The sequence below is a fragment of the Nannobrachium achirus genome (genome assembly GCF_963921795.1).
Source record: "Nannobrachium achirus genome assembly, chromosome: 16".
Taxonomy (NCBI): Eukaryota; Metazoa; Chordata; class Actinopteri; order Myctophiformes; family Myctophidae; genus Nannobrachium; species Nannobrachium achirus.
The window spans coordinates 53785986-53798607 of NC_137823.1; the positions used below are offsets into that span (position 1 = coordinate 53785986).

General features: G+C 42.8%; 1 protein-coding gene across 1 annotated transcript in view; it reads right to left on the reverse strand.

Annotated features, from left to right (window-relative positions):
- The window catches only part of slc16a10 (solute carrier family 16 member 10), a 79059-nt gene that overhangs the window by 37836 nt on the left and 28601 nt on the right, over window positions 1-12622 (reverse strand). The window contains exon 3 of the mRNA XM_080744254.1: window positions 9898-10321. Coding sequence (XP_080600380.1) covers window positions 9898-10321 — 424 coding nt within the window. The remainder of the gene's footprint in view (window positions 1-9897; window positions 10322-12622) is intronic.

Below are 12622 nucleotides of genomic sequence, written 5' to 3' on the forward strand. Positions count from 1 at the left end.
AAAATCAGGTCTATTAATCACAATACATTTTTCAATTAGCTATTTCGTTTCTGTAATGTAATGTTGCATCATCAGAAATAACTACTTTATTTCTGATTACTTTATTTCCCCATTGATTAGAAGAACAATATAAGTTAATTCATAACTAAATCCATTGTGTAAAATGTATAATTAATCACTCAATTTGTTGCTTAAATGTGTATGTGAAAACGGAAAATAAAAATGAACCTACGAAAATACAAAAAGAGGGCATCATCCGAAGTAGGGGTGTGTGATTTCAATGAGTATTTTCAATGAGTTTGAAGGTGAATAGGAGGGGGGCGTGTCTGATCAAATGAACGTGAAATATGTAATTATTGAATCAAACAACTTAAAAACTGCCTGGTGTGCACACAAAAGCCTGAGTAGAAGTGAAAAGGACACCACAAGTGTTTTAAAGTAAAATTCCAAAGAGCTACAGGGTGGGGCAGAAAAGCCTTTCCAAATGTGTTTATGGTGTAAATACATTCTTTAGTGCATTGCCTTACACTTTCCTGCAAAATGCTGTTTGACAACCTTCTGATAAGGAGAAATTCATGGAACTAAAACTGACTGCAACGAGAAGGTTCATGTTATTTGGACGCATTTCAGAATTTTCTAACATAGTGCAGAGGAGAGAGACAAGGAAGGAGGGATGGAGAGAGAAAGACGGGCAACAGAGGTGAGGTCATGAGATGGATTCTGGGATTAAGTCTGTACCTTACGTCCAAAAACTCCACAGTAAAATCCTTATCATTACAAATGGATAAATGAACAATGAACATTTCTTTTACTGTATAGATGTACCACAAGGATGTCACTGCTTTTAGCAGTGCACTCCTTTGTCGTCACATTAGAGGTACATTACAGCAGAGCCCTAGAATGGAGAGTTGCGTCACTCCCGTTCACTTCATGGGGCCAGGTCTTCTACGCACACATCTATTGGCGTATAGTGACAAACGGCGAACCGGAAGTTTACAAAATGCATTGAAGTCTATGAGGTGTAAAGTGACAATGCACCACGTGACCAGCGCTGTTTCTGACCCCGCGGTGACACCACTCTCTGATTATACTGCTCTGCATTACAGCTGTCAAGCGAGAGACAGGAAGGAGAAGCTGGGCAGAGGAAGGGACATGACAGATGGCTCATGAGCCAGACATCGAACCATGAGAATATTATTGTCTCGCTCATATAATTTCCACATTAACCACTTAAACCCTGTAATTGTATAGTGTCAAATCTCGGCAGCTATAACAGTGAACTAAACCATAATAAAGTAATCTAACATTACACCTAAGGCTAACACACTCTCTCGTACTGTTTTATAGCTAATTGAATATCCAGACCTCCTCCAAGACACACGGCAGCCCTACAGGTGCATGTCATAAAACGCACTGTAATGAGCTCTTAAAAGCATAGCTGGCAGTTTAAACAGGCTGATGGTTACAAGCCTCAGATAAAACCATGTTGGGAAGTGTGAAGGCTGTTACTCATAATACAGTACATACACTGTGGGCACACCACACCACTACGTGGTTTATTACTTTGGATTACTCCAAAATCAATACTTTAATACATAATTACATTAACATTGAATTAAAACTTTGGCTCTTCGAAAATAGCTGACCTACTGTACAAGTTTAAATAATTTTTGAAAAATTGTGAGATACTGTATTTGGAACAATCTTCGCCTATAAGGACATGCCCAAAACAGGAACGCCAGGGTTAACGTGGTTAAGTAATCCAAAGTTTAATGAAAGTAATCAGTTTTGCATGACCTATTACAGTAGGTTACTGATTACAATCGCATGCAGGCAGGTACTGTAATTAGCCATCTGTATCAAACCTTTCAATGTAATCTACCAACCCTGGACCCATGGGCATGAAACCTTGCGAGCTTTACAAGAAAAGTTACATTTGATCAATTATTGCATTTTCCTTTGGCATGTTATGTGTGTAATTTCTGATATTACTTACTACTATATAATGTATTATTTACTTACTACTGTTACTATTTCTGAAATTACACACCCTTGGGTGTGTAATTTCAATACATGGTAAATGGTGCATTTAAATAGCGCCATTATCCAAGGCGCTTTACAGACTATCTATACCACTAACATGTGTTTTACATGGACTATCTATACCAGTGGTTCTCAACCTTTTCAGGCCGTGACCCCAAAACAATCATATATTAACTGGGGACCCCCCCACCCTGACAAGCACTAAGAGTTGAGGAATTGCATGTTGTATAACACGGTTCTGTTGTGAAAATAGCAGATCTACATGCTCACAACGCCTCACAACGCGAGGCGTTGTGATTGGCTATGTAGCATGTAGCATGTAGATTGGCAATTTTCAAAATTTCTGCCTAATATTTGACAATTTGGCCAATGTTTAATTTGTTATTTTAGAGGTATTAAAAGTCCTTAAATTGTCACTTAGAAATGTGCAGATAACCTCTATACACTTAAACGCTTGTTTACTGCTGAGTGAGAAAACAATGTTGCACATTAAGTTAATCATCTGGGGACCCCCTAAAATAATTTGGGGACCCCCCTGGGGGTCTCGACCCACAGGTTGAGAACCACTGATCTATACCACTAATGAATGGGGAGATTTCCATTATTCGATTAGCTATTTCATTATGTTTATATTTTGTGTAGCGTAAGTCCATACAGAAAAAAGTAAATAACTAATCTGAAATTATAACATTTTTGTCAAGTCTGCTCGAGGTCGAGGCATGCGCATCCCAGGACGTCTGCAAATACAGTAGTTGGGGCACACACATCCCCAGGTAGGGACTAATAACTGTAGGTTTGTAGGACGTGCTACGATTGGGGGGAGTCTGCTCGTCAACCACGGCCGAGTAAAACAGGAAATATAGAGAACAGTGTGTCCTAGTATGTGGGAGGGCTTACATTATGCCAGGGTAAGAGTTTGAAAAGAGATTCAGAAAGTATTCTTGCCATTTTCATAAAAGAAACTGGTACAACCGAGGGATTTTCGACAGATAGATAGATAGCCTAGTATAAAGTAACCCTACTGAAACGAATTCCTTTACAGTATCACTGCACTGCTATTGCATACGTAATATTATTATTTATAAGCACAGTGCATACTGTATGTATGTATGTATGCCTTGCCTTGAGTACAGTAGGTACTGTAGGTGTGTGTGTGTGTGTGTGTGTGTGTGTGTGTGTGTGTGTGTGTGTGTGTGTGTGTGTGCGTTCGTTCTTGTGGGTGGCCTGTATTTGCTGGACTTTACCCCCTCACCACAGACTCTGAGCTGATAGGTGGGGGTTGGCTTTGAAAGTGGAAAAGGACATGTAACTTTAAAAGGCTGTACTCAGCACTTTGCTATGGGGATAAGAGCAGAGAGAGAGAGAGAGAGAGAGAGAGAGAGAGAGAGAGAGAGAGAGAGAGAGAGAGAGAGAGAGAGAGAGAGAGAGAGAGAGAGAGAGAGAGAGAGAGGCCTGACACCACTCTCCCCGCTAATTTGAGCAGCTGTGTTATTCCCCACACACTCCCTTCCTGAACTGAACAATCTGATTGTGGAGACACGATGCTTTCCCTCTGTTTTTCAAGACTATTTCTAAGGCATGCCTGCTTTATTAGATAACATTTTGCAACACAGTGCAATCCTCTGTAACTCTGGGATCTGCCAAAACGAACCCAAATGTCCCCAAATTAAGTTAACACTGAGGATTTTACTGTGCGGAAGGAGACAGGAAACAGGGATTCGGAGCATGCGTCACAGGTCACAATCTGGATGTGAACCCATGACTTTGTGATGATGTGTGTGTATGTGTGGTTATATGTGGGATACCGAGTACTGACCATCACTGCAGGGGCAGTGACATTTCACTTTCACTTAGGGTGCTTTTCGACCGGCAAAGAACCGGTTCACGTTCTTTCTCCCGCCTATGGGATGAATGAACCAGAGGTGAGCTTTTCCACCCGAGAACAGAGTTGGTTCCGAACCGTAAAAGTTGGTTCGGAACGGGAATCACAAAATCCTTGGTTCCTCTGGTTCAATATGGTGGAAACGCAAGCCAGTTCGCGGCCGGTTCGCAATAACAAACCAAGGTTCCAAGAAAGTTGAACGGCACTGGTTCTTGAAACAACTTTCTTTTGGTGGAAAAGGCCCTTATGCGTTTCCACCAGATTGAACCATGATTGAACCAGAGGAACCAAAAATGTTGTGGTTCCCCGTTCGGAATCAACTACGGTTCTCTGTGGAAATGCTCACCTCTGGTTCATCCCATAGACGGGAGAAAGAACCAGAACCGGTTCTTTGCCTAGATTCTTGAAACCCATACTTTCACGTAACCGGCAGCCATTTTATCGGTTCCAGTTCCGAACCAACTTTTATGGTTCTGAACCAATTCATTTTCAGTGGAAACACTCTGAACTGGTTCAATATTAGGCAGAGAATGAACTGAACCGGTTCAACCCCGGTGGAAAAGGGGCCGAAGTGGGGTCCAGGGAACCCCAGGGATACTTGAGCAGCAAAATGTATTAATACAGAATCAGATTCTGTTTTTAACCCTACAGTATACTGTCTACAGTACATCTCTACAAGCTCCACAACACATTGTGTTTTTGCAATAGAGACGCCAGGTTGAAAGCAGTTAAGTGTACATTCAGGATTTTACAAAGTACATCCTTTTGTCACTGAGCAATGGTCCTAAGGCAGCCATGTGTTGAAAAGGGAGAGGACGTAGAGAGCCCTCAAGCAAAGCACCGACTACGGTCTATATCTTTAGCTGTATGAAGTAATGTATGCAGCGTCAGTGAGATCATTAACTGTCATGTTAATTCCTCTTAAGGTGTCTCCACACCAAACAGCCTACAGGAGACTCCTTCTGACTGTATACAGACTGCAAAGAACTGCAAAGAACTGCAAAAAACTAAGCACTTATTTATTTTTTCAGACGACACCGACTGTAGTTACTGTATGGCAGTGGTGCCAGGTCTGCTCGTTATAAGCAACGTTGATCCTGTTTTCCTATAATGTTACTAGTTGTGGGTTGCTTTTGTTTGGGCTTGTTTCTGAAGTGTAGTTGCTTATTTGGCCTTGCTGTCAACATTATTTCATAAAATAACTAATGTAATAGAGCTCAGAGGTGAAACTGGTCGCGGCTTTTGGGCTAGACCTGGTCGCTTATTTCACTCACAGAATTTGGCAACCGAACCCGGAGGCACTCTGTACGTGACTGTTCTCCGTGCAGAGGAGAAGAAAAAAAAAAAAACACGGGCAGCTGCTGCACTATTACTAGCCTACTACTAGCTTTGCTTTGGATCAGATTGGAATAGGAATTGAGAGTGGAGATTGAGAATGTGGTATTTAGTAAAAGTATGCGACGGGAAAATGTCTCTGGCTTATTTTGGCTTGGTTTTGCAGCAGTAGCAACTATTCTACAACTCCCTCAATCTTACCGACGGCGAGGGGCGACTCAACAAAACTAAGCATGTCCAGTTTTCCAGTTTTCGGTCGATAACGTTCCCGACCCGCTACCGAAAACCCGACGATGAGCTCCCGTTCGGCAACAGACGCTATCCGCCGCCTTCCGCCGCCGATTCGCGGCCGAATCGGTTTGGTTAAAAGTAGCCTTTAGGGGCAGAGGGAGTGCTGGTGGCCTGTCAGATTTGTGTACCTCTTTAAGCACTTAACTTAATTGAACATGGTGTCCATATTTTGCACATGTCATTATTGTCAAAAAGGCTATTTTCACTGTCAAAAATAAGTGAGCGGTGCGTTTTATGTAATTGTTGTGGTGTCAAGCGAAGTTTGGCCAATGCCAAGCTTTGCGGGACGGACATACGGACATACATACACACTCAAAAACTAAAATAAAGTCAGACAAGAAATGTTGAAAATAGCCAATACAAGTTAACCTCGCTGTGTGCCAAACATTTCCTCTGATTATATAATTCAGAGACATGCCATCTTTTGGCACATTAATCTTAAACCATGATCCTTCTCTTTTGTCTGCCCCCTCTCAAAAGCTGTTTATGTAAACTGTTTTGAAACAGTTTGGCTCCGTTATTTAAGCCTTTTAATCTACAAAAATATGATTCCTCATAATATAAAAATCCAGTTTCATGTTATGTATACGGTAGTCTCTTTTGCTTTACAGTTTAGGTGACTTAGAACTAAATCAATTTGACACATTATGTATTTTATGGAAAGTTTCGATAATATGTCGTAACAGTGAACGCTACAGGCTCCAAAGCATCATGGTCATTGGTCAAAGGGTCAAGACTGTTTATGCTCTGTCCGTGTGAATGTTGACCTAACCCGAGGCTCGCTTTGCTTTGCTCGACTGCGTGGCAGAAAACGGCGCTTCGCAGCGTCTCCCTAATTCCTCGGTACGCTTGTACCTGTCCTGTACAGTATGTGTGTGTACACAGGACGGTTCAACCCTGCATCCCGGCGAATGTAAGCAAATATGACAGCGAGACTCGAGCTGCAGTCAGAGTACAGTTAAAGTAAACACGTCTTAGGTTTCCCAAGAGTCACACGCTACTCAGACTATTAGGACGGGAACATATGATATCGGTGAAAACATCTTACGAGGTGTGAAGGCGTAGAGCTGGGATGTGTGTGGAAAGGTTGGGTTCAGGAGTTGGCTGTTTGTTTGGACAAAGCTGACCGTTATTGGAGCGAGGTCAGCCCCTCTCCTGCGGCTCCTATAGCCTGTGTTTTCCCAACACATCTCCAGTGTCTGCTACCCAGACTGAGACCCCGCTGGGGCTCAACGCAGGCCTGCTGGTCACTTATCATCACAGCGCTTCCCAAATGGCCGTAGCCTCTGGCCAGCGGTGGAAAAATAATCACATTCGTTACACAAGTAAAGGTATCAACACTGCAATGTAGAAATACTCTATTACAAGTCAAAGTAAAAATTCAAAATGTACACGAGTAAAAGTAAAAAAGTATTGGCATCAAAATGTACTTAAAGTACCAAAAGTAGAAAGTACTCATTGTGCAGAATGTGCTATTTCAATAGCAGATCTACAAGCTGACAATGCGTCGGCGTCGCATTGTGACACATTGTGAGCTTTTTGATCGTCTATTTTCAGATGGCCAAAATGTATATAGGGTTGAAGTGGTTAATGTATGTTTTATCAGTCTACAAAGTAATTAGTAACTAAAGTTTTCAATAAATGTAGTGGAGTATATATTTATATTTGAATACGAGATGTAAGGGTGCCCTCACACCAAAATACCTATGAGAGTGGAATCCGCGTTCCGCCAATGCATTTCAATGATAAGGGAGCGTTTTTGCACAAATCCTCTGCTGGCATGAAACCGCTTCACTCTCATTGAAATGCATTGGCGGAACGCGGATTCCACTCTCATAGGTATTTTGGTGTGAGGGCACCCTAATGGAGTAGAGGTGAAAGAATTGGAAATTGGAAATACTCAAGAAAAGTACAAATACCTAAAAATGTTACTTAAGTACAGTACTTTACACCACTGCCTCTGGATGCAGACCCCTTTTAGGAAATGTTTTTATTAGTGTGGTTTCCCAACAGAGCAACCATACTAATAGTTGTCAAAGTGTAGGGATTAAGTTTCTTGTGAAAACTGGAGCTGTGCCAATGAAAGACGATACAAGACTAGTTGTACTGATCCTGTGACAGTCAAATTGGTGTCAATTCAAACAAAAAAGTGTCCTGATGTTACTGTGTGGATCATTTTGAAAACCACATGAACCATAAGTGTCCCTATTCTGGGAATGTCATAAAAGACAAGAACATCTGGCAAAAAAACAGGTGAACATTCAGTTAAAAAAGCCGATCTAAAACACAGAACGTTGTGAGACCGTAGAATAGCTATTGTCACAATTCATGTCCAAGGAATACCTGTAGATCGTGTTTTAGTGCAGTGTTTCTCAAATGGGGTTACGTGTACCCCTAGGGGTACACGGAGGTATTGCAGGGGGTACTTAGAAATTGCCCCCCAAAAAAGAAAAATGGAAGTATAAATCATGCTAATATTGTTCACAGTTAAATAATTGACTACAATTGAATTAGGAGGGGAAAAACATGTACTGTTATGTTTAATGATGACAAATGGGAGAAACTTGATATGAGCCTGAGTTGCTAACCCAAATTACATGGTATCAGGCAACTGGGATGTGTTTTAAAGTTGCTTGAATGTATTTAAGTTATTGACCTGAAAACCGTTTGAAACTCCTTCACTCCATTCCTTATGTGTGATTTTATATTCTTGAAATAGCATCATATACTACTATTTGGATTGGATACTTGGATTCAGAAATCAGGGAAAGGGGGTACTCAAGCCAAAAAAGATTGAGAAACACTGTTTTAGTGGTTAACATAGTACTACGGACAGTCCTTATCCTTATTGGCTATTTATAAGTCATTGTAGAAAAGACCTCCAGGTGTAAATGCCTGACACACTCGAGTTGATCCCAATGAATAGTGTGGTCTCAGAGAGGCCTGCCCTGAGGCACCCATTCATTCCCATGTAAGAACTCAACCCACTGGTAACATTACTCGCACTGGGGAGCCCCCCCCCCCATGCAGGAGTAAGGGTTGCCCTACCTCTCGCCTTTCACGTGAACGTCACTCATTATCTGTTATGATGATATCTTTGTTTGCCGCTCCCCAGTTGACCCTCTGGTCCCCTTTTTCAACATATGCTCCTCTCCTAAAACCCACAGAACACACGCAAAACACAGGATGGCAAACGCGGGGGGAAATCGTTCAATGGATTCTCTGTTGGTGTTCAGGATTAGGCTACATATCTTCCTCCACGTGATGTTATTCTATGTCACGGCCACGTACAGTATGGGTGGGAAAGTGGACTGAACATGCAAACACGTTTGTAAGTTTGTGATAGTGATAGTAGAGTATGAAGGAACAACCACAACAACTGGCCACCATGTGAATATCGTCGTTGTCGGGTGAAAACCTTGTATGTCCAAAACCGTTCATTTTGCATTTGTCATCTTAAAAATGATTTAAACTAGTGAAAACAGACGATCTACAAGCACACAACGCCTCGCACCACTACTTTTGTGCGATGGCCTTGTATGATGAAGCAGTGCTTTACTTTGCGAAAAAATTTACACATTTGAAACTTGGAGATACAAGGTTTCTTCTCGACAGTGACGATATGCTCAATAGACCAATTATTTGTATACAAACAGGTTGCATTGATGCATTCCAACCTAGTATTTATGTTGAGGAACGCTACAATCATTTCACTCAGCTTCCTGAGCATGAGGCTCGTCAGGCGCTGCAGAGATCGAGTGCTCTGCCCAACAGGATGGCCTCGCTACAGCAGAGCCCCCAGACTCCACTGTGTGGAGGGTTTTGAGGACAACTTGTTTGGGAGTCGCTTACGCAACTAAAGAAACCAAAAAGAGAATTATTTAAAGTAGGAGAGGCCATAGCTCAATGGTAAATGGTGCATGTGTATAGCACCTTCATCCAAAGCACTTTAAAATGTGTATTACATTCACCCATTCGCACACACAATCACACACACCGATGGCGGAAAGCATGCAAGTCTCAAAGTGTGGTCCAGGGACCCTCATGGTTCCTTGGGGGTTCCAAATGACCCCTTAAAAGGTGTGTAACCCTGAGAGTGCACAAATGGAACCTGTATGATTCCATTTATACACTCTCAGTGTTATGGGGGCCCTTGAAATAAAAAGTTTGAGAACCACTGTGCTAGATGAAATGGAACAGAGCCTTCATTAGTTTCATTGGTAACACCATTGAAGGAGGTGAGAAGAGACCCAACTTCTCTCCAATATGGCGGCCACTCTAACTCCAGAGTCACACATAATACCCATCTCTGTCATAATGGATGAACAACAACAACAACAACTCACCAGGTGAACGTAAGGCACAAAGTAACCGTAGAGGGCAGCGGGGATCCCCAAGGCCCAGATGCGGTATCCCAGGGACTTCCAGATGTTCACGTTGAAGACCTCGCCCAAGCGGGGGCAGCGGCCCGCGCTGCTCCGCGGCTTGGTGGGCAGCAGCGGCCGGTAGGTGAAGCCGGCCAGCATGAGGACGAACATGAGGATGGCGAGCACGCGCATGGTGTTGTGCAGGCCCACGCGCTCCAGCAGGCCCGACAGCACGTAGGGCAGGGCGATGGTGAAGCCGCTGCTGCCCGCCGTCACGATGCCGTTGACCAGGCCCAGGCGCTTCTTGAAGTAGTGGCCCAGGATGACCAGGCTGGGCTGGTAGGCGAAGGAGCAGCCGCACGCAAACACAATGCCGTAGGTGAAGTACAGGGGGCCCAGGGTCCTGTGGGAAAAAAACTGTGTTATAGTCAGGCCTGGAATTTCATCATTTTAGGGTCAAGGCCACTTGGCCTTTGATGTTGTCAATTTTTTTAGGCCATCAAATAAAACATGGTTTTAGTCCATTTGTTGAATTTAAGGGTTAGGGTTGATAACCTAATCTGCAGTGAAAGATAAATGATGGTATTTACAATCTGATCCATGCTAACTTTGCTCAGCCCGGCACCAATCAAAGTCACTGGATTGGTTTAAAGATGGGGACTCTGGGGAGTTAAGATTTCAGAATCTCAACAAAAGACTCTGTCTACATGACAAAAAAGAGACACCATTGTTTACTGTCTACATATTGACAAGAAAGTGGTACAGTCAGTTGGGGCATTAAGGCCACTGTGGCCTCAGGTCATGCCATTGGTTTGAAGGGCACAAGGCCAAACTAAGGGGCAACAGAGGCCATGGCCTCCATGAAATTCCTGCCCTGATTATAGTACAGTGTTTTTTGGAGCGGTGGAACAGCGCTCCCAATGGATAGCTTTGTGTGTCTCCGTCATGCCCTGTCCCCCTGTCCCGTTCAGCATAAATAGCTGCAATACCGCTGGGTGACCAGAAGAGGGCACTGCTGCGCAGCCTAGACACACAGGGTATAGATGCTCAAATTCACCGCCCCAATTCGAACCGATGGTTTGATTTTATGTTTCTTAACCAATCTAGCACCTAAAATGTATACTTTGTTGCACAAACGTAATTGCCAAAGCGCAAGCTCGTGATGTGTTGCATCAGGGCGCATTGTGAGATTGTAGATCAGGTATTTTTTGTTTTACTTATTAATGTTAATTTGTGTTACTTATTGTTGTTTATTTGTCCATGTGTGTATAAATCTCTTTGTAATCGTAAAATTGCTATATCAATAATGTATTATTATTATTTCTATTTCTGCTGTTATTATTCACATGATGAATAATCATGACATACTCAGATTCACAGATATCTATGCACAGATTGGAGGTGGAGGCAATCAATCTTCCACCACCATCTTGAAAGGAGCCATTTAAGGACAACGTCAATGCATGTCCAGTCTAACTGCGGTAGAGGCTTGCATCACACTAATCTATATGACACAGTCATGGCCACACCCCTTAGGCCAACAGTTATCAGCTTCAGCGGTTCAGCAGGTTTAACCACATCAACCCACATGAAGCAGATCTAGAAACATAGGAAATTCAAGAAATTACATTTTAAGAGGTTGTGTTTTAACTTGAGCAAATTGTAATTCCTCGCAAAGAATTCAATCGATCACAAAGAGTATTTCCACTGGGGTTACACGTTGAATTTGGGGCAGAATTCCAACGTGGAAGAGGGTGGGCAGATTAAGCATTTCCAAATGTTTGTTTATGTAGTAAATACCATTCTTTATGTCTGGCCTAAAGTAAAAATGTTGCTCTTTGCTGGCAAATGCAGTTTGACAACCTCCTGAAGGGCAAATGAATGGTAATAAAACTATTGGCAAAGAGAAGGAGGATCACTGGTATGTTACTTCAACCGAAAGAAAATAAATGTGGTTATTTGGTGATTATGGGATGTTTGGTGTGTTTGTGTGCGCACACGCACACGCACGCACACGCACACGCACACACACACACACACACACACACACACACACAGCTTGAAGTCAACTTTGGGAGAATAGGAACTAACCAGCTGTTGCATATAGGGGAAAAGAAAATGAACAAATTAATAACACATTTCCACAAATGTTGATCGTTATAATGATGATGAATGATGATTGTTATATCAGGTCACTCATCAATAAAACCATGTATCAGTAAATTGTAGCAATAAACTGTGCAGTTACTTTTATTAGTCAATCTAAAAAAAAGGGAAAAAAGGCAACCTATGAGTTATTTTTGGAGCGGTGAAAGCGCTCCCAATAGACAGGTATGTCCGTGGCTGGCTGGCTATGTGGCTGGCTGGCTGGGTTGGCAATACCTTGAGTGGCCACACAAGTTAAAGGAGGGGCGCTGTTGTGCAGGCACAAACACACACACACACACACACACACACACACACACACACACACACACACACACACACACACACACACACACACACACACACACACACACACACACACACACACACACACACACACACACACTTCCACTTCGAACCGAGGTTTGATTTTAGCAAAGAGATTTGGTGTAGAGCCCTGGGAGACTCCGGGCCGACTACTGTAAGTAGGGTTTAAGCCAAGGGTATTCAACAGGGGGTCCGGGAACCCCTAGGGGGTCCTCAGAGTTACTACAGGGGG